General features: G+C 45.0%; 1 protein-coding gene across 1 annotated transcript; it reads right to left on the minus strand.

Moving 5' to 3' along the window:
• Positions 1-236: 236 nt before the first annotated feature.
• On the minus strand, positions 237-1,636 carry LOC149457651 (vomeronasal type-2 receptor 26-like). Its single transcript, XM_089683405.1, has one exon. The coding sequence runs from the start codon at positions 1,620-1,622 to the stop codon at positions 744-746; it is 879 nt and encodes a 292-aa protein (XP_089539531.1). The 5' UTR covers positions 1,623-1,636; the 3' UTR covers positions 237-743.
• Positions 1,637-23,959: the final 22,323 nt, after the last annotated feature.

Below are 23,959 nucleotides of genomic sequence, written 5' to 3' on the forward strand. Positions count from 1 at the left end.
AGGCTTCAAGCAGAACTTCCCCTTTTGGGTGGAGCTCCACTTTAACTTCCCTCTCTATACTCCCTTTTCCTTCCCTCTTACATCCCCAAGATGAAGACATTTGTTCTCCACCATTACTATAGGCTGTAAACTTCCGTTCAGTCTACTAATTCTATGTGACCTGCTGTTTGCATTACTGTTTTTCTTCATGTCATTTATGCTCCTGTAATTTGTATGACTTCATTCTTCTGTACACCTTTACTGCTTTATGAATTTATTGATATAGTCGGATACATCTACATACAATGATAAATATAATGAATGTGACACTGACAAATGACATCACAATCATCTTCTAAGAGAACGTGTTTAATTACCTTTATGGAAGGTGATGACAGAAATCTTCCCTCTCTTGAGTGATGGGTGGTTTTGGTATCTGATGGTTTAGGATGTTTTTGATACTTTGTCCCCCTCTGGTCACTGTGGTTCCTCCTCAATAAGAGACTACATTGTTCTGTAGTGATGTAACGGCTGATGGGAGGAACCACTACACCCAGCAGGGGACAAGGTTTCCAACAAACCCAAAGTATCTGATACTAGTGGCATCCATAGCTCTTCAAGGGAGACTCAGTTAGACTCACCATCTACCGAAGAGGTAAGTATTAAATATTTAAATTCCCAAACACGAGTACAGTACTAAAATATATATATAATAATTGAGATAATGCAATAACTACAGGTAGCCCAGTGTTGCTCCATACATATCAGCGGATAACTGTCTTTGTATTCAGGTCAGGTCTGAACAGAATTATGTAACATTTTGGGAAGAATATACAGCCAAGAAGTCCAGAACTTGATGCTATTATAGCAAAGACCTCCACAGCCACCATGTATTTCCCTCTGGTGCTCAGATAGGCCGGGATCATGGCAATCCAGACACTGCAGAACACCAGCATGCTGAAGGTGATGTACTTGGCCTCATTAAAACTGTCCGGTAATGTCCTGGCTATAAAAGCTATAATGAAGCTCACAGCTGCCAGAAGCCCCATATATCCCAGGACAGAGTAGAAGCCGATAACTGAACCCTCATTACACTGAATGATGATCTTCCCCTGGTAAGAGTGAGTGTCTCGATCCTGGAAGGGGGGAGAAATAGACAACCAAGTGACACAGATTATGACTTGGACCAGTGAGAAGACACAAATGATACAATTGGACAGTTTGGTTCCCATCCATTTCCTCCAGGGACTCCCAGGTTTGGTGGCTTTAAAAGCAATACACACCATGATACTTTTGGCAAGTAGAGAAGAGACGGCAACTGAGAAGATGACACCAAAAGAGGTGACACGCAGCATGCAGGTCACATCTACTGGATAGCCGAGGAACAAGAAGACACAGAGGAAGCTCAGCATGATGGAGGCCAGGAGAAGATAGCTCAGGTTCCGGTTATTGGCTTTAACAATGGGGGTGTCCCGGTAATATATAAATATCCCCAATATTAAACCAGTCAGAAGGCAACAGAGGATGGAGACAGCTGAAAATACTGCAACAATGGTGTCATCAGTGTAGGAGAGAAATTCCACCACTCTTGGAACACACCGATCCTTCTTCTCATTTGGCCATTCATCATCAGGACATTTCATGCAGTTTTCACTGTCTGCAGGAAGAACAATACAAACACAATGAGCATCGGGGTCAGAGCTTCTGAGGAAATGAACTGTCTTGTGTTGTCTCACAGCTAGCAATGGGATTTCCATCAGTTAATTGTGGAAGATAGATATTATTATTATTATTATTACATCGAGTTTATATAGCACCAAAGGGTTTACTCAGCGCTGTACAATAGAGGGGGGGGACAATACAAGAAACAGAACAGCAACAACAACAGTGAACGAGGGGTTAGAGGGCCCTACTCTTTCGAGTTTACAATATAGGAGGGAGGGGGTAGTAGCACAGGAGGAAGTGGCTGTGGGGGATGGAGTGGTAGGAAGAATGAAGGAGAACGGCTGTTAGGTGAGGGAGGGGTAGGCTTCCCTGAATAGGTGGGTTTTCAGGGTGCACCTGAAGGTGAGGAGGGAAGGTGACAGTCTGATGGACTGGGGCAGTGAGTTCCAGAGGATGGGGGAGGACCTTGAGAAGTCTTGCAATCGTGTGTGGGAGGAGGAGACCAGAAAGCAAGATAGAAGGAGGTCCTGTGAAGAGCGAAGGGTACGGGTAGGGTGGTACTTGGGAATCAGGTTGGTGAGGTAGTTAGGGGCAGTGTTGTGCACGGCTTTGTAGGTCAGGGTTAGTAGTTTGAATTTGATGTGTTGGGCAATCGGGAGCCAGTGGAGGGATAGGCAGAGGGGGGTGGCAGAGGTGGAGCGGTTGGTGAGGTGAATGAGTCTGGCCGCTGAGTTTAGGATGGTCTGGAGCGGGGAGAGCCTGCGCTGGGGTAGGCCTGTGAGAAGGGAGTTGCAGTAGTCGAGGTGTGAGATAATCAGGGAGTGCACGAGTAGTTTAGTGGTGTCTGGGGTGAGGAAGGAGCGTATCTTGGCGATGTTGCAGAGGTGGAGCCTGCATGTGTTTGTAAGTGATTTGACATGTGTCAAGGTCCTACCTTTTCCCAGAGGTTATGTTACTCCATGTGCTGGCATCCATCTTGGATTTCTGCTGAGCATGGTGGGAATCTTTTATGCCTTCAGGTCTCTGAGGTCCATCCCCCAGAGGGGTGTGGCTGAGTACATATAAGCCTGTGATCCGCACATGCTCTTTGCACTTGTGTCTTGTGTCTTTGTCTTGCTACAGCTCTGTGTATACTCTCGTGACTCTTCTGGTATTTGACTCGGCTTGTGACTAAGACCATTCTCTGTGTTTTCCTTTGATCTGACCTTCCGTTGCTGAACCCGGCCCGTGACCTGTTATTCTCTGTCTACTGTTCTGTACCGTTTTGTCCCGTTGTTGTTGACCCAGCTTGCCTGACTACGTTATTGTCATTCTCACCAGCTACACGCCATTGGCGGCGGCCATTACCGCAGCCGGGGTGTCTCGGGGGCCGCGACCTGGTTCCTGGCTGCGTCAAGTCCATCCCCACCATCAGGGGCCCTGGTTAAGGGCAGCCTGGGACTTAGACTCCGCGCCCTGAGGGACTTCGGTCTGTTGGTGGTGGTTGTCATCCGCCAGTGCGTTACCCTGCCACTAGGCCTACCTGTCCGTTCCTCAGCCCTGCCCTGACAACATGAGGTTGAAAGGAAAGGTTAGAGTCCAGAATGACGCCAAGGACTTTGGCTTGCGGGGCGGGATTGATGGTGGTGTTGTTGGTAGTGATGGATAGGATGGGGGGGGTAAGTGGGCAGGGGGAAAGATGAGGAGCTCGATTTTGGAGAGGTTAAGCTTGAGGAAATGGAGTGACATCCAGTCTGAGATGTCGTTTAGGTGAGTGATGCGGGCGGAGACTGTGTGGGTGAGGTGAGGGGTGGAGAGGTAAATTTGAGTGTCATCAGCGTAGAGGTGAAAGTTGAAGCCGTGGGAGTGTATGAGTTTGCCAAGGGAGGAGGTGTAGATGGAGAAGAGAAGGGGTCCAAGGACAAAGCCTTGGGGGACCCCAACAGAGAGGGGGAGGGAAGGGAAGGTGGCACCGTTGTAGGAAATGCTGAAGGATCGTCAGGATAGGTAAGAGGAGAACCAGGAGAGAGCGGTGTCTCTGATGCCAAGGGAGAGAAGTTTATTAAGGAGGAGGGGGTGGTCAACTGTGTCAAAGGCCGCGGAGAGGTCCAGGAGATGGAGGACAGAGTAGTCGCCTTTGGCTTTGGCGGTTAGCAGGTCGTTAGTGATTTTGCGGAGGGCGATTTTGGTGGAGTGTAGGGGACGGAAGCTCGACTGTAGTGGATCAAGGAGGTTGTTGTCAGGTGGGCGCTTAGGTGATCGTAGACTAGGCGCTCAAGGAGCTTGGAAGTAAATGGCAGCAGGGAGATGGGTCTAAGGTTGTTTGGGTCAGTGGGGTCCAGGGAGGACTTTTTGAGTATGAGGGTGATGTGCGCATGCTTTAGGGGGGAGGGGAATGCGCCAGTAGAGAGGGAGAGATTGAAGATGTGGGTGAGGGAGTGGTTAAGGGAAGAGGGGGGTGACTGGAGGAGTTGAGAGGGGATAGGGTCCAGGGGGCAGGTAATGAGGTGGGCTTCTGAGAAGACCCTGGTGACTTCCTCAGTGGTAGCAGGGTTGAAGGAGTACATTGTTGGGGGGGTTACGGTAAGCGGGGCCTTGGGTGTGGTGGGGGGCAGTGCGGTTGTGAGGTCAGAGGAGGGGAGAGATGGGGGGGTGATGGGGGGGGGAGGCTGGGTGGGGAGGTAGATTGCGAATTGACTATGTCCTTACGGATTGTGTCAATCTTGTTGTGGAAATGAGTGGCAATCTCGTTGGCGGTGAGTGAAGTGCTGAGTGGAGGAGGAGGGGGAGAGAGCAGGGAGTTGAAGGTGGAGAAGAGTCGGCGAGGGCAGGTGGAGAGGGTGTTGATCAGGTTTACGAAGTAGGCCTGCTTGACGGTGTGGAGGGAGGAGGTGTAGGTGAGGAAGGCAGATTTGTAGAGGGAGAATGCACAAGGGGACCTGGTTTTGCGCCATATTCACTCCAGTGCGCGACTGCGACATTTGAGGCATTTAGTATGGTCGTTCTGCCATGGTTGGAGCGGTCTGGGTTTGATGTTGCGTGTGGTTAGGGGTGCCAGAGAGTCTAGGGCAGCTGACAGTGAGTCGTTGTACGTGGAGGTGGCTAGGTCAGGACATAACAGTGGAAGGATGCTGTCGTGTAAGCGGTCGGCAGCCGAGTGGAGGGGGGCCGGGTGCAGGTTGCGGAGGTTGCGGCTGGTGATGGTTTGGCACTTTGGGGGGGGGGTTAGGGGAAGGGGAGACGAAGAATGTGAGGAGGTGGTGGTTGGAGAGAGGGAGGGGGGTGTTAGTGAACTGGTTGAGGGTACAGAGGTGGGAGAAGACAAGGTCCAGGGTGTTCCCATCAATGTGGGTGGAGGATTGCGTGTGCTGTGTGAGCGCAAAGGAGGAGCTTAGGTGGAGGAGATGGGAAGTAGTCGGGTTGTTGTCGTTGATGGGGATATTGAAGTCCCCAAGGATGATGGTCGGTAGCTCAGAGGAGAGGAAGATGGGAAGCTAGGCGGCGAAGTCATCCAGGAAGCGGGGTATGGATCCGGGAGGCCTGTAGATCACTGCGATACTTAGGGGGGTGGGGGAGTAGAGTCGGATGCAGTGAGCCTTGAAGGAGGAGAATGATAGAGAGGGGGGTTAGGGAGGACCTGGAAGGTGCTCAGCGGTGATAGGAGCATTCCAACACCACCACCTCTGCGACCTCTCGGTCTGGGTGAATGGGACCAGACGAGACCTCCATAGGAGAGTGCCGCAGGGAAGGTAGAATCAGTGGCCTGTACCCAGATCTCGGTGACCGCTATGAGGTTGAAGGAGCGGGAGATAAAGAGGTCATGGATGGCGGTAAGCTTGTTGCATACTGAGCGGGCGTTCAGGAGTGCAACCGAGAGAGGGGGGTTGGATGCGGGGAGGAGGGGCACAGGTATGAGGTTGAGGGGGTTGCGGCGGCAGGCAGGAGCAGGGGGGTCCCTAGGGGGGGTGGGGTGGTGAGGGGCCAGGGTTTGGGGAGATGTCCCCAGTGGATAGGAGAAGGAGAAGGGTGAGGAAGGTGGCATGGGAATGGGAGGTGCAGGAGTGTGTGGGTCTGATGGGGGAGTGGGTCGACGGGGGGAGTGGAATAGCAGGAGGAGGTGGTGAGTGCCATAGTGGGAAGAGGGGAGAAGTGAAGGGGCAATGTAGAGCTGTTTGGGGGGGTAGGCGGGTAGAGGGAGGCAAATTTTGGGATGGAGGAGAGGAATACGAGGAGGAGGAGTGCAGGTGGCATGTTGGGGTGAGCGGAGTGCTGGACAGGTCGGGGAGGTGGCGGGATACAGGTCAGGGCAAGGTGATGTGGAGAGTCTGTATTGCCATGGAGGAGTCCATTTGAGTCCTTCTGAAGTGGGAGAGTGAGAGAGGAGGGCAGCTGGGTCAGCAGCTGGCTGGTTGCAGTCTGTGGATGCAGTCTGCTGGCGTCCGTGGGTGCTGTGACGCGTCTTGAGTGGGTACGGTGGTTTGGCAAGCGGAGGGGTCATAGGATGCGATGTCCGGGGGTGTTGGTAGGCACGGCGTCTGGTGATGCTGGCGGCTCGGTGACTGGAGATGTTGAGGCCAGGTGTCAGGTGCTGAGGGCTCGGCGTCGGGAGGCGCTGAAGGTGCTGGAGGGCCTGGCATCAGGAGGTGTTGAAAGGTCGTCGTCAGGCGGTGGTGTGGACAGACGTCTGGAGGTGGAGTGGGCTAGGTGTAGCTAGGTGCAGTAGGACTCGGCATCCGTGGGCAAAGTGAGCCAGTGCATGCGGATGCTGCGGGCCAGCGACTGAGGGTGCTACGGGTCCAGTGTCTGTGGGAGCGGTAGGGCCTGGTAGATAGATAGATAGATAGATAGATAGATAGATAGATAGATAGATAATTACACAGTTGAACTCCTATGTGTAGAGACTGAACATTATGCACATTAGCATGTGGTGAAAAAAAAAGATATGCACAATAAATAGACAAAAAGTGACAATGGGGAGTTTCAATTTATATTGTCTGAAAACCCTGAAAATGAACATCTCCCTGGATCAACTCTCCCTATAAATGTTCTATCCAGTTATATTCTGTGTATCCAAGAAAGAATCCAGGACTTTCCTACAGCAATCCACTGAGCTGGCCACAACCAACTCTTGAGGGAGTCTATTCCACATTCTCACAGCTCTTACTCTGAAGAAACCTTTCCGTGTTTGGAGATTAAATCTCTTTTCCTCCAGAAGTAAAGAGCGCCCCCTTGTCCTCTGTGATGACCTCAGGGTGAATAACTCTAAACCGAGTTCACTATATGTCGAAGATGGGGACCGGAGTAGTCCTGTAGTCAGGAGCTCCATCGCCCAAGTCCCCATCCGGATGGCAGCGGACTCCAAAGGGGCCCCCAGCACCCTGTGGCCCCCGATAAGCACCCAGGGAGGAGTGCTGGGCCAGTTTCAGCCCAATCCCGGAGCTCCAGGATTTGCGGCTTACGAAGCCACGGCCTCACTTTTTGCCACAGCTGAGACCCAAAACGCCGATCGATGGCCAAGATCGCCGCCACTCCACCCCCTGCTGACTTGCCTGCTCCCGGGGACCCTCTCCATCAGCCCAGGGGCCCACCCCAGTCCACCCAGCACCCTGCCACAGACAGCAACCTGCACCCAGCCTCGGCCCAGGGTCCACTTCAGGCCACCCAGCAACTAGTACCCAGCCAGCACCCAGCACCCAGCCTCGGCCCATCGGCTGATTCCAGGCCTCCCAGCACTCTGCAACAGCCAGCACCCAGCAACCAGTTTCCAGCCTCGGCCCAGGGACCGCTCCAGGTCACCCAGCACACTGCACTGACAGAGCACGTGGCTCACAGCACCAAAATCCAGCCACCAGCACACAGCCTACAGCACCCAATCTGGCTGCCCTCCGGTCTCCTGCTGCCCCAACAACCAAGGGACCAGAAGCGAGCCTGCATCCATGCCGCCGTACCCAGCAGACGACCACAGACTGGTGAGGCCTACCATCGCCTTCCACGACGCAACCCTGACAGGACCTGCTAAGCCCAACGAACAACCTCGACCTGGTGAGGCCTACCTACGCCTACCCCGGAACAACCCTGCCCTGACCCGAAGTCCATCCGATGAGCTCCACTGTGGACGTTCACCTCGCATCTCCTCAAGCCCGCAGTGAGCCTACTTCTACGCCGCCAAACCCACCAGACGACCCCAGCCTGGCAATGCCTAACATTACCCTCCAGGCCGCTACCCTGCCCGGACCTGCTGAGCCCAAAAGATGATCTCGACCTGCCCAATGGACGACCTCAACCTGGTGAGGCCCACCATCGCCTACCCCGGCACAACCCAGCCCTGACCCGCAGCCCTTCCGGCGTCTACCCATCCCGATCCCAAGCACGAGAACTCTTGTCACGGAAAGATCCTAATCACTAGAACACCTGCTATGAGAAGCTACTTCAATGTGATACGCCACTGCACGACGGACTATCCACAACAATGCTCCCTGAGAAACATTTCACCTCCCTCAACTGTCCACCACTCTGCTTACCCTCCTAAAATGCCACCTGTACTCCTCCTCCTCATACTCCTCTCCTCCATGCCCAAAATCTCCTCTCTCTACCCCCCTACTGCTCCAAAACAACTACACATCGCACCCTCACTGCTTCCATCTCCCCACTACGGCTCTTACCACCTTCTCCTAATACTCCACTCTTCTCCCAACCCACACGCCACCACTAGCAGACTCACACGCTCTTGCTCATCCCGCTCTCATGCCACCTTTCTCACCCTCCTTCTTCTCCTAACCACCAGGGACATCTCTCCGAACCCTGGTCCCTCACAACCTCACTCACCCACTAGGCACCCTCCTACTTCCACAAACTGCCGCAACCCCCTTAACCTAATACCTGTCCCCCTGCTCCCCACAACCAAACCTCCATTCTCGTGTGAACTCCTGAATGCCCGATCGGTTTGCAACAAGCTCACCGCCATCCATGACCTCTTTATCTCCCGATCCCTCAACCTCCTAGCGGTCACCGAAACCTGGATCCAGGCCACCGACTCTACCTCCCCTGCAGCACTCTTCTATGGAGGTCTCGTCTGGACCCATTCACCCAGACCAAGCGGTCTCAGAGGTGGTGGGGTCGGCATGCTCTTGTCACCGCTGAGCACATTCTAGGTCCTCCCAAACCCCCCCTCTATCATTCTCCTCCTTTGAGGCCCACTGCATCTGGCTATTCTCTCCCACCCCTCTGAGGATTGCAGTAATCTATCAGCCTCCTGGACCCGTATCCCGCTTCCTTGATGATAACTCCACGTGGCTACCCTTCTTCCTCTCCTCTGAGCTACCCACTATCATCTTTGGAGACTTCAATATCCCTATCAACGTCATCCCGACTCCTCCACCTAACTTCTTTCTTTGCACTCACACAGTGTACACAGTCCTCCACCCACTCCGACGAGAACACCCTGGATCTTGTCTTCTCTCATCTCTGCACCCCCCACAACCTCACAAAAGCCCCTTTCCCTCTCTCCGACCACAACCTTGTTATGTTCTTCGTCTCCCCATCCTCAAACACCTCCCCCCATTCCTCAAACCATCACCAGCCGTAACCTCTGCAACCTGAACCCTGCCCCCCTCCACTCTGCAGCTGACCGACTCTATGACAGTATCCTTCCCCTGTCCTGCGCTGACCTGGCCGCTACTGCTTATAACAATTCACTGTCAGCCGCCCTAGACTCCTTAGCACCCGTAACAACACGTAGCATCAGAATCCGACTGCTTCAACCCTAGCAGAACGACCACACCAAAATCTTAAACAATGCTGTCGTGCGCTGGAGCGACTATGGTGCAAAACCAGATCCAAACAAGTGTACACCCTATACAATTCTGCCTTCCTCACCTACACCTCCTCCCTCTACGCTGCCAAACAAGCCTACTTCGTAACCCTCATCAATACCCTCTCCTCCAGTCCTCGCCAGCTCTTCACTTTTAACTCCCTACTCTCTCCCCCCCACCTCCACCCAGTATCTCACACACCACCCACAAGATTGCTAATTACTTCCAAAACAAGATCGTCGCAATTCGTAGGGACATCGCCAATGCTCATCCTCCACCCCACCTAGCCTCCCTCCAATGATAACCCCCTCAACACTACCCTCCTCTAAACTCTCAACTGCCCAGACCCCAATCCATCAGACTGTCACCTACCCTCCTCACTTTTAGGCGCACCCTGAAAACCCATCTCTTTAGGGAAGCCTACCCCACCCTCACCTAACAGCCGATCTCCTCCACTCCATCCCCCACAGCCTCTTCCTCTTGTACCACTATCCCCTCTCTCCTAGATTCTAAGCTTGAAGGAGCAGGGCCCTCAAACCCCTCGTGTATTGTATTGTTACTGTATCATCTCATGTTCTGTCCCCCACTATAATGTACAGCGCTGAGCAAACTTTTTGGCGCTATATAAATAATGTATAATAAAATTAATATTAATATATGAACCACTGATGTATTATACATGGAGATCATATCCCCCCTTATGTATTATACATGGTGATCATATCTCCCTTATGTATTATACATGGTGATCATATCCCCCTTATGTATTATACATGGAGATCATATCCCCCCTTATGTATTATACATGGAGATCATATCCCCCCTTATGTATTATACATGGAGATGATATCCCCCCTTATGTATTATACATGGAGATTATATCCCCCCTTATGTATTATACATGGTGATCATATCTCCCCTTATGTATTATAAATGGAGATCATATCCTCCTTTATGTATTATACATGGAGATCATATCCCCCCTTATGTATTATACATGGAGATCATATCCCCCCTTATGTATTATACATGGAGATCATATCCCCCCTTATGTATTATACATGGAGATCATATCCCCCTTATGTATTACATATGGAGATCATATCCCCCCTTATGTATTATACATGGAGATCATATCCCCCTTATGTATTATACATGGAGATCATATCCCCCCTTATGTATTATACATAGTGATCATAACCCCCCTTATGTATTATACATGGAGATCATATCCCCCCTTATGTATTATACATGGAAATCATATCCCCCCTTATGTATTATACATGGAGATCATATCCCCCCCTTATGTATTATACATCGTGATTATATGCCCCCTTATGTATTATACATGGAGATCATATCCCCCTTATGTATTATACATGGAGATAATATACCCCCTTATGTATTATACATGGAGATCATATCCCCTCTTATGAATTATACATGGTGATCGTATCCCCCCCCCCTTATGTATTATACATGGAGATCATACCCCCCCCTTATGTATTATACATGGAGATCATACACCCCCCTTATGTATTATACATGGAGATCAGATCCCCCTTATGTATTATACCTGGAGATCATATCCCCCCTTATGTATTATACCTGGAGATCATATCCCCCTTATGTATTATACATGGAGATCATATCCCCCCCTTATGTATTATACATGGAGATCATATCCCCCCCTTATGTATTATACATGGAGATCATATCCCCCCCTTATGTATTATATATGGTGATTGTATACCCCCCTTATGTATTATACATGGAGATCATATCCCCCCTTATGTATTATACATGGAGATCATATCCCCCTTATGTATTATACATGGAGATCATATCCCCCCCTTATGTATTATACATGGAGATCATATCCCCCCCTTATGTATTATATATGGAGATCATATACCCCCCTTATGTATTATATTTGGAGATCATATCCCCCCCTTATGTATTATATATGGAGATCATACCCCCTTATGTATTATAAATGGAAATCATATCCCCCTTATGTATTTTACATGGCAATCATATCCCCCCTTATGTATTATACATGGGGATCATATCCCCCCCTTATGTATTATACATGGAGATCATACCCCCTTATGTATTAAACATGGAAATCATATCCCCCTTATGTATTATACATGGCGATCATATCCCCCCTCATGTATTATACATGGAGATCATATTCCCCCTTATGTATTATACATGGAGATCATATCCCCCCTTATGTATTATATATGGAGATCATATTCCCCCTTATGTATTATACATGGAGATCATATCCCCCTTATGTATTATACATGGAGATCATATCCCCCCTTATGTATTATACATGGAGATCATATCTCTCCTTATGTATTATACATGGAGATTATATCCCCCCTTATGTATTATACATGGAGATCATATCCCCCCCTTATGTATTATACATGGAGATCATACCCCCCTTATGTATTATACATGGAAATCATATCCCCCTTATGTATTATACATGGCAATCATATCACCCCTTATGTATTATACATGGAGATCATATCCCCCCTTATGTATTATACATGGAGATCATATCCCCCCCTTATGTATTATACATGGAGATCATACCCCCTTATGTATTATAAATGGAAATCATATCCCCCTTATGTATTATACATGGCGATCATATCCCCCCTTATGTATTATACATGGAGATCATATCCCCCTTATGTATTATACATGGAGATCATATCCCCCTTATGTATTATACATGGAGATCATATCCCCTCCTTATGTATTATACATGGAGATCATATCCCCCCTTATGTATTATATATGGAGATCATATACCCCCCTTATGTATTATATATGGAGATCATATCTCTCCTTATGTATTATACATGGCGATCATATCCCCCCTTATGTATTATACATGGAGACCCTTATGTATTACTCAAGGAGATCATATCCCCCCTTATGTATTATACATGGAGATCATATCCCCCCTTATGTATTATACATGGAGATCATATCCCCCCTTATGTATTATACATGGAGATCATATCCCCCTTATGTATTATACATGGAGATCATATCCCCCCCTTATGTATTATACATGGAGATCATATTCCCCCCTTATGTATTATATATGGAGATCATATACCCCCCTTATGTATTATATTTGGAGATCATATCCCCCCCTTATGTATTATATATGGAGATCATACCCCCTTAAGTATTATAAATGGAAATCATATCCCCCTTATGTATTTTACATGGCAATCATATCCCCCCTTATGTATTATACATGGGGATCATATCCCCCCCTTATGTATTATACATGGAGATCATACCCCCTTATGTATTATACATGGAAATCATATCCCCCTTATGTATTATACATGGCGATCATATCCCCCCTCATGTATTATACATGGAGATCATATTCCCCCTTATGTATTATACATGGAGATCATATCCCCCCTTATGTATTATATATGGAGATCATATTCCCCCTTATGTATTATACATGGAGATCATATCCCCCTTATGTATTATACATGGAGATCATATCCCCCCTTATGTATTATACATGGAGATCATATCTCTCCTTATGTATTATACATAGAGATTATATCCCCCCTTATGTATTATACATGGAGATCATATCCCCCCCTTATGTATTATACATGGAGATCATACCCCCCTTATGTATTATACATGGAAATCATATCCCCCTTATGTATTATACATGGCAATCATATCACCCCTTATGTATTATACATGGAGATCATATCCCCCCTTATGTATTATACATGGAGATCATATCCCCCCCTTATGTATTATACATGGAGATCATACCCCCTTATGTATTATAAATGGAAATCATATCCCCCTTATGTATTATACATGGCGATCATATCCCCCCTTATGTATTATACATGGAGATCATATCCCCCTTATGTATTATACATTGAGATCATATCCCCCTTATGTATTATACATGGAGATCATATCCCCTCCTTATGTATTATACATGGAGATCATATCCCCCCTTATGTATTATATATGGAGATCATATACCCCCCTTATGTATTATATATGGAGATCATATCTCTCCTTATGTATTATACATGGCGATCATATCCCCCCTTATGTATTATACATGGAGACCCTTATGTATTACTCAAGGAGATCATATCCCCCCTTATGTATTATACATGGAGATCATATCCCCCTTATGTATTATACATGGAGATGATATCCCCCTTATATATTATACATGGAGATGATATCCCCCCTTATGTATTATACATGGAGATGATATCCCCCTTATGTATTATACATGGAGATGATATCCCCCTTATATATTATACATGGCGATGATATCCCCCCTTATTTATTATATATGAAGATCATATCCCCCTTTATGTATTATACATGGAGATCATATCCCCCTTATATATTATACATGGAGATGATATCCCCCTTATGTATTATACATGGAGATCATATCCCCCCTTATGTATTATACATGGAGATCATATCCCCCCTTATGTATTATACATGGAGATCATATACCCCCTTATGTATTATACATGGAGATCATATACCCCTTATGCATTATACATGGTGATCATATCCCCCTTATGTATTATACATGGAGATCATATCCCCCCTTATGTATTATACATGGAGATCATATACCCCCCTTATGTATTATACATGGAGATCATATCCCCCCTTATGTATTATACATGGAGATCATATCCCCCCTTATGTATTATACATGGTGACCATACCCCCCCCCCCCCTATGTATTATACATGTGATCATATCCCCCCTTATGTATTATACATGGAAATCATATCCCCCCTTATGTATTATACATGGAGATCATATCCCCCCTTATGTATTATACATGGAGATCATATCCCCCCCTTATGTATTATACATGGAGATCATATCCCCCCTATGTATTATACATGGTGATCATATCCCCCCTTATGTATTATATATGGTGATTGTATACCCCCCTTATGTATTATACATGGAGATCATATCCCCCCTTATGTATTATACATGGAGTTCATATTCCCCCCTTATGTATTATACATGGAGATCATATCCCCCCCTTATGTATTATACATGGAGATTATATCCCCCCTTTATGTATTATACATGGAGATCATATCCTCCTTATGTATTATACATGGAGATCATATCCCCCCTTATGTATTATACATGGAGATCATATCCCCCTTATGTGTTATACATGGAGATGATATCCCCCCTTATGTATTATATATGAAGATCATATCCCCCCTTATGTATTATACATGGAGATCATATCCCCCTTATGTATTATACATGGAGATCATATACCCCTTATGTTTTATACATGGTGATCATATCCCCCTTATGTATTATACATGGAGATCATATCCCCCCTTATGTATTATACATGGAGATCATATACCCCCCTTATGTATTATACATGGAGATCATATCCCCCCTTATGTATTATACATGGAGATCATATCCCCCCTTATGTATTATACATGGTGACCATACCCCCCCCCCTATGTATTATACATGTGATCATATCCCCCCTTATGTATTATACATGGAGATCATATCCCCCCTTATGTATTATACATGGAGATCATATCCCCCCTTATGTATTATACATGGTGATCATATCCCCCCTTATGTATTATACATGGAGATCATATTCCCCCCTTATGTATTATACATGGAGATCATATCCCCCCCTTATGTATTATACATGGAGATCATATCCCCTCTATGTATTATACATGGTGATCATATCCCCCCTTATGTATTATACATGGAGATCATATCCTCCTTATGTATTATACATGGAGATCATATCCCCCCTTATGTATTATACATGGTGATCATATCCCCCTTATGTATTATACATGGAGATCACATCCCCTTTATGTGTTATACATGGAGATCATATCCCCCCTTATGTATTATACATGGAAATCATATCACCCTTATGTATTATACATGGAGGTCATATCCCCTCTTATGTATTATACATGGAGATCATATCCCCCCCCCCTTATGTATTATACATGGAGATCATATCCCCCCCTTATGTATTATACATGGAGATCATATCCCCCTTATGTATTATACATGGAGATCATATCCCCCCTTATGTATTATACATAGAGATCATATCCCCCCTTATGTATTATACATGGAGATCATATCCCCCCTTATGTATTTTATATGAAGATCATATCCCCCTTATGTATTATATATGGAGATCATATCCCCCTTATGTATTATACATGGAGATGATATCCCCCTTATGTATTATACATGGAGATCATATCCCCCCTTATGTATTATACATGGAGATCATATACCCCCTTATGTATTATACATGGAGATCATATCCCCCCTTATGTATTATACATGGTGACCATACCCCCCCCCTATGTATTATACATGTGATCATATCCCCCTTATGTATTATACATGGAGATCATATTCCCCCCTTATGTATTATACATGGAGATCATATCCCCCTTATGTATTATACATGGAGATCATATCCCCCCTTATGTATTATACATGGTGATCATATCCCCCCTTATGTATTATACATGGAGATCATAATCCCCCCTTATGTATTATACATGGAGATCATATCCCCCCCTTATGTATTATACATGGAGATCATATCCCCCCCTTATGTATTATACATGGAGATCATATCCTCCTTATGTATTATACATGGAGATCATATCCCCCCTTATGTATTATACATGGTGATCATATCCCCCTTATGTATTATACATGGAGATCATATCCCCTTTATGTATTATACATGGAGATCATATCCCCCCTTATGTATTATACATGGAGATCATATCCCCCTTATGCACTTTACATGGAGGTTATATCCCCTCTTATGTATTATACAGGGAGATCATATCCCCCCCCCCCTTATGTATTATACATGGAGATCATATCCCCCCCTTATGTATTATACATGGAGATCATATCCTCCTTATGTATTATACATGGAGATCATATCCCCCCCTTATGTATTATACATGGAGATCATATCCCCCCCTTATGTATTATACATGGAGATCATATCCTCCTTATGTATTATACATGGAGATCATATCCCCCCTTATGTATTATACATGGCGATCATATCCCCCTTATGTATTATACATGGAGATCATATCCCCCCTTATGTATTATACATGGTGATCATATCCCCCCTTATGTATTATACATGGAGATCATATTCCCCCCTTATGTATTATACATGGAGATCATATCCCCCCCTTATGTATTATACATGGAGATCATATCCCCCCCTTATGTATTATACATGGAGATCATATCCCCCCTTATGTATTATACATGGTGATCATATCCCCCTTATGTATTATACATGGAGATCATATCCCCTTTATGTATTATACATGGAGATCATATCCCCCCTTATGTATTATACATGGAGATCATATCCCCCTTATGCACTTTACATGGAGGTCATATCCCCTCTTATGTATTATACAGGGAGATCATATCCCCCCCCTTATGTATTATACATGGAGATCATATCCCCCCCTTATGTATTATACATGGAGATCATATCCCCCCTTATGTATTATAAATGGAGATCATAACCCCCTTATGTATTATACATGGAGATCATATCCCCCCCTTATGTATTATACATGGAGATCATATCCTCCGTATGTATTATACATGGAGATCATATCCCCCCTTATGTATTATACATGGTGATCATATCCCCCTTATGTATTATACATGGAGATCATATCCCCCCTTATGTATTATACATGGAGATCATATCCCCCCCTTATGTATTATACATGGAGATCATATCCCCCCCTTATGTATTATACATGGAGATCATATCCCCCCTTATGTATTATACATGGTGATCATATCCCCCCTTATGTATTATACATGGAGATCATATTCCCCCCTTATGTATTATACATGGAGATCATATCCCCCCCTTATGTATTATACATGGAGATCATATCCCCCCCTTATGTATTATACATGGAGATCATATCCTCCTTATGTATTATACATGGAGATCATATCCCCCCTTATGTATTATACATGGTGATCATATCCCCCTTATGTATTATACATGGAGATCATATCCCCTTTATGTATTATACATGGAGATCATATCCCCCCTTATGTATTATACATGGAGATCATATCCCCCTTATGCACTTTACATGGAGGTCATATCCCCTCTTATGTATTATACAGGGAGATCATATCCCCCCCCCCTTATGTATTATACATGGAGATCATATCCCCCCCTTATGTATTATACATGGAGATCATATCCCCCTTATGTATTATACATGGAGATCATATCCCCCCTTATGTATTATACATGGAGATCATATCCCCCCCTTATGTATTATACATGGAGATCATATCCCCCCCTTATGTATTATACATTGAGATCATATCCCCCCCTTATGTATTATACATGGAGATCATATCCTCCGTATGTATTATACATGGAGATCATATCCCCCCTTATGTATTATACATGGTGATCATATCCCCCTTATGTATTATACATGGAGATCATATCCCCCCTTATGTATTATACATGGAGATCATATCCCCCCCTTATGTATTATACATGGAGATCATATCCCCCCCTTATGTATTATACATGGAGATCATATCCCCCCTTATGTATTATACATGGTGATCATATCCCCCCTTATGTATTATACATGGAGATCATATTCCCCCCTTATGTATTATACATGGAGATCATATCCCCCCCTTATGTATTATACATGGAGATCATATCCCCCCTTATGTATTATACATGGTGATCATATCCCCCCTTATGTATTATACATGGAGATCATATTCCCCCCTTATGTATTATACATGGAGATCATATCCCCCCCTTATGTATTATACATGGAGATCATATCCCCCCCTTATGTATTATACATGGAGATCATATCCTCCTTATGTATTATACATGGAGATCATATCCCCCCTTATGTATTATACATGGTGATCATATCCCCCTTATGTATTATACATGGAGATCATATCCCCTTTATGTATTATACATGGAGATCATATCCCCCCTTATGTATTATACATGGAGATCATATCCCCCTTATGCACTTTACATGGAGGTCATATCCCCTCTTATGTATTATACAGGGAGATCATATCCCCCCCCCTTATGTATTATACATGGAGATCATATCCCCCCCTTATGTATTATACATGGAGATCATATCCCCCTTATGTATTATACATGGAGATCATATCCCCCCTTATGTATTATACATGGAGATCATATCCCCCCCTTATGTATTATACATGGAGATCATATCCCCCCCTTATGTATTATACATTGAGATCATATCCCCCCCTTATGTATTATACATGGAGATCATATCCTCCGTATGTATTATACATGGAGATCATATCCCCCCTTATGTATTATACATGGTGATCATATCCCCCTTATGTATTATACATGGAGATCATATCCCCCCTTATGTATTATACATGGAGATCATATCCCCCCCTTATGTATTATACATGGAGATCATATCCCCCCCTTATGTATTATACATGGAGATCATATCCCCCCTTATGTATTATACATGGTGATCATATCCCCCCTTATGTATTATACATGGAGATCATATTCCCCCCTTATGTATTATACATGGAGATCATATCCCCCCCTTATGTATTATACATGGAGATCATATCCCCCCCTTATGTATTATACATGGAGATCATATCCTCCTTATGTATTATACATGGAGATCATATCCCCCCTTATGTATTATACATGGTGATCATATCCCCCTTATGTATTATACATGGAGATCATATCCCCTTTATGTATTATACATGGAGATCATATCCCCCCTTATGTATTATACATGGAGATCATATCCCCCTTATGCACTTTACATGGAGGTCATATCCCCTCTTATGTATTATACAGGGAGATCATATCCCCCCCCCCTTATGTATTATACATGGAGATCATATCCCCCCCTTATGTATTATACATGGAGATCATATCCCCCTTATGTATTATACATGGAGATCATATCCCCCCTTATGTATTATACATGGAGATCATATCCCCCCTTATGTATTATACATGGAGATCATATCCCCCCTTATGTATTATACATGGAGATCATATCCCCCCTTATGTATTATACATGGAGATCATATCCCCCCCTTATGTATTATACATGGAGATCATATCCCCCCTTATGTATTGTACATGGTGATCATATCCCCCCTTATGTATTATACATGGAGATCATATCCCCCTTATGTATTATACATGGAGATCATATCCCCCCTTATGTATTATACATGGCGATCATATCCCCCCCTTATGTATTATACATGGAGATCATATCCCCCCCTTATGTATTATAAATGGAGATCATATCCCCCCTTATCTCCTCTTCTCAGTAGAGAATACATTCAGTTCCTCTAATCTTTCCTCATAGCTGATCTCCTCCATGCCTCGTATCAGTTTAGTTGCCCTTCTCTGTACTTTCTCCAGTTCCCTAATGTTTTTTTTTAATTGTTGCCCAAAACTGAACTGCATATTCCAGATGAGGTCTTACTAATGATTTGTACCAGGGTTGGGGGGGGGGGATGATATCTCTCTCTCTGGAGTCTATACCTCTCCTAATAGGATTTTGCTTGTGTCAGAACCCGCAGCTTGGCATTGCTGCTATTATTAAACTTGTTATCTACCAGAACCCCCAGATCCTTCTCCACCTTTGACCCCCCCAGATCCTTCTCCATTGACTCCCCCAGATCCTTCTCTACCATTGACCCCCCCAGATCCTTCTCCACCATTGAACCCCCCCAGATCCTTCTCCACCATTGACCCCCCCCAGATCCTTCTCCACCATTTACACCCCCAGATCCTTTTCCACCATTGACCCCCAAGATCCTTCTCCACCATTGACCCCCACAGATCCTTCTCCACCATTTACACCCCCAGATCCTTCTCCACCATTGACCCCCCAGTTATACCCCCCCTAGTATGTATGATGCATGCATGTTCGTAGCCCCCAAGTGCAGAACCTTACATTTAGAAACATTAAACCTCATTGGCCCCTTAGTCCCCCAATTACACAGAGCATTGAGGTCGGCTTGTAAATTGGAGACCCCCTTCAAGGACGTTATTCCCCGGCACAGCTTGGTGTCACCTGCAAAGACTGAAATGGGATTTATAATCCCAAATCCTATATAGTTTATAAATATATTAAAAAGTAAGGGTCCCGACACTGAACCTTGGGGTACACCACTGATGACCCCAGACCATTCAGAGTATGAATTATTAAACAATACTCTCTGAATACGATCTTTTAGCCAGTTTTCTCTCCATTTACATTCAGATTTTTCCAGCCCGTAGACTTTATCTTACACATTAGCCGTGTGAGAGGAACTGTGAGTAATGCTTTTGCAAAATTCAAGTATACCACATCCACTGCAACCGCTCTTTCCAAGTATACCACATCCACTGCAACCGCTCTTTCCAAGTATACCACATCCACCGCCCCCCCTCTGTCCAAGTATACCACGTCCACCACCCCTGTGTCCAAATATACCATGCCCACAGCCCCCCCCTCTGTCCATGTATAGCACGTCCACCTTCACCCCTTTGTCCAAGTATACCACATCCACCGCCACCCCTCTGTCCAAGTATACCACGTCCACCACCACCCCTCTGTCCAAGTATACCACATCCACCACCACCCCTCTGTCCAAGTATACCATATCCACAGCCCCGCCCCCCCCCCCTGTCCATGTATACTATGTCCACCACCACCCCTCTCTCCAAGTATACCACATCCACAGCCCCCCCCCCCCTCTGTCCATGGATACTACGCCCACCGCCACCACTCTGTCCAAGGTTTTGCTCACCTCCTCATAAAAAGAAATCAGATTTGTTTGACAACTTCTGTCTTTCATGAATCCATGCTGTCTGTTGCTTACAATATTTTTTCCCAGCAAGAACTCATCTATGTGTTTTTTTTATTAAACTCTCCAATATCTTCCCAACTATAGAAGTTACACTTACAGGTCTATAATTTTGACTCTTTTTTAAATATTGGCCCCACATTGGCCTTACACCAATCCAGTGGTACTATGCCAGTCATTAAAGAGGCCCTAAAAATGAGAAACAATTGCTGTGAAATGACAGAGCTGAATTCTGTAAGGCCCCGTGGGTGTCTGCCATCCGGTCCAGGGGCTTTATTCACCTTTATTCTGTCTAAATATTTCTGGATCATATCAATTGTGAGCCAATGTGGATCATCTGGAGCTGTGTCAGTACCACGCCCATTATGGACAAGAGCTCCCCATGTTCCTTTGTATACACAGAGCTGAAGAAGGGATTTCATATATTGGCCTGCTCTTTGTCCCCAGTCACCCCCTCTAGATGGTTCTGTAAAGGGCCTACATGCTCGGACCGGACCTTTCTACTATTAATATATTGGAAGTATTTTTGGGGGGTTGGCCCTGCTATCTTTTAAAATCTGTCACTCATTTTACATTTTTGTGCCTTTATTTCCTTTCTGCATATTCTGTTCTATTCTTTGTAATGTGTAAACGATGATCGCGTTCCTTCATTTTCATATTTAATAAAAGCTCTCTTCTTATTATCTATAGCTTTTTGAACTTTGGCCGTAAGCCACATAGGTTTGATTTTTAGCCTTTTCTACTTGTTGCCCATGGGAATATATTTTTCAGTGTGGTCATATACAGTCTTTGTGAAGAACTCCCATTTCTATGTTGGGTTTCATCGATGCCAATATTCCCTCCCAGTCTATGTCTTGGAGAGCAGCTCTCAAGCTTTGAAAATTAGCTCTCTTGAAATGGAGCGTTTTTATTTTTCTTATATGTGCTCACTGTTTACAGCTAACAGTAAATGATATCATGTTATGGTCACTGCTACCCAGATGTTCTTTTTAGGACATTCGTAATAGGCTCTGCATGGTTGGAGATGACCAGGTCCAGCAGAGTATTATTCCTAGTTGGGGCTTCTATGAATTGAACCATAAAATTGTGCTGTAGTAGGTTTAAAAATGTTTGCCATTTAACTGTTCCTCAGTACCATTACTCCAGTGACTTTCCGGGTTGTTACCATCCCCCATTATTATCACAGGACCAGCCCTTGCAGCCCCTTCCATCTGTACAAGGAACTGTGTCTCCACCTCCTCATTTACACTGGGAGGCTTATAACAAACTCCAATGATTACCTTAGTACTACGCCCCCCATGTGCAGTTCCACCCATAATACTTCAGCCTCATCACACTCTCCATCATCTAGGTACTCTTTTAAACTCGCTCTGAGATCACTTCTCACATAATGACAGACACCACCACCTTTCCTATTCCCCCCATCTCTCCGAAAGAGAACATAGCCAGGAATATTAATGGCCCAGTCATGTGAAGAATGAAGCCAAGATTCAGCAATACCAATTCAATCATAGTTCTCTTCCTGCAACAAAGCTTCCTCACCTACTTTGCTTGGCAGACTTCTGGCATTGGTGAACGAACACTTTAATGGATTGACACCTTGTTCACACGTATTTTTCATATTTTTTATTTTCATACAAATAGTACCAATTCCACTGGTTGTTTGTAACATGGGAACCTTCTTGTCTTCCATAGATTTTGAAATGATATGTTGGGCTAGTTGAAGCCAGTGAAGAGATAGGCAGAGGGGCAGTAGCCATGGATTGGTTAGTAAGGTGCATTAGTCTGGCACCAGCATTCATAGCAGACTGAAGGGGGGATAGCTAGTGTAAGGATAGGCCAGTGAGAACGTGAGACACTAACGTGTGTGGAGGGACCATTGGTTGTGCCGTTGATCTCAATGGTAAAGTCATGGGGAGGGGATACAGAAGGAGGAACTAATACAAGCTCAGTTTTAGAAAGATTGAGTTTGAGGTAGTGGTGTGACATCCATACTGATATGTCACTTAGTAAATTTGTGATCTGTAAGGGGATTGAGGGGGTGAATTGAGAAGTTGAGAGATAGATCTGGGTGTTATCAGCATAGAGATGGCATTGGAAGCTATGGGAGATTATCAACTGGCCTATGGAAGAGATATAGAGAGAGAAGAGGAGGAGCCCAAGGATGGAGCCTTGGGGGAACCCAACAGAAAGAGGAAGAGGAGCAGAGTAGATGGTATTGTATGTGACACTAAAAGTGCACAGAGATAGGTACCAGAATAACCAGGAAAGAGCAGAGTCATGGAGGCCAAGGGAGTGGAGTTTGTTGAGGACGAGTGGGTGGTCAACTGTGTCAAAGGCAGCAGAAAGGTCTGAGAGTATGAGTATGGAGTAATGGTCATTGGTTTTAGCAGTTAGCAGATCATTGGTGAGTTTTAATAGAGCATTTTCAGTGGAATGTTGGGGGAGGAAGCAGAACTGTAGGG

Source organism: Staurois parvus, unplaced genomic scaffold (assembly GCF_062004578.1).
Source record: "Staurois parvus isolate SC_StPar_1 unplaced genomic scaffold, SC_StPar_1.0 ptg000308l, whole genome shotgun sequence".
Taxonomy (NCBI): domain Eukaryota; kingdom Metazoa; phylum Chordata; class Amphibia; order Anura; family Ranidae; genus Staurois; species Staurois parvus.

What these genes read in the sequence shown, in the direction of transcription:
- LOC149457651 (XM_089683405.1), bottom strand. Translation starts at nt 1,622, where the DNA reads ATGAAATGTCCTGATGATGAATGGCCAAATGAGAAGAAGGATCGGTGT.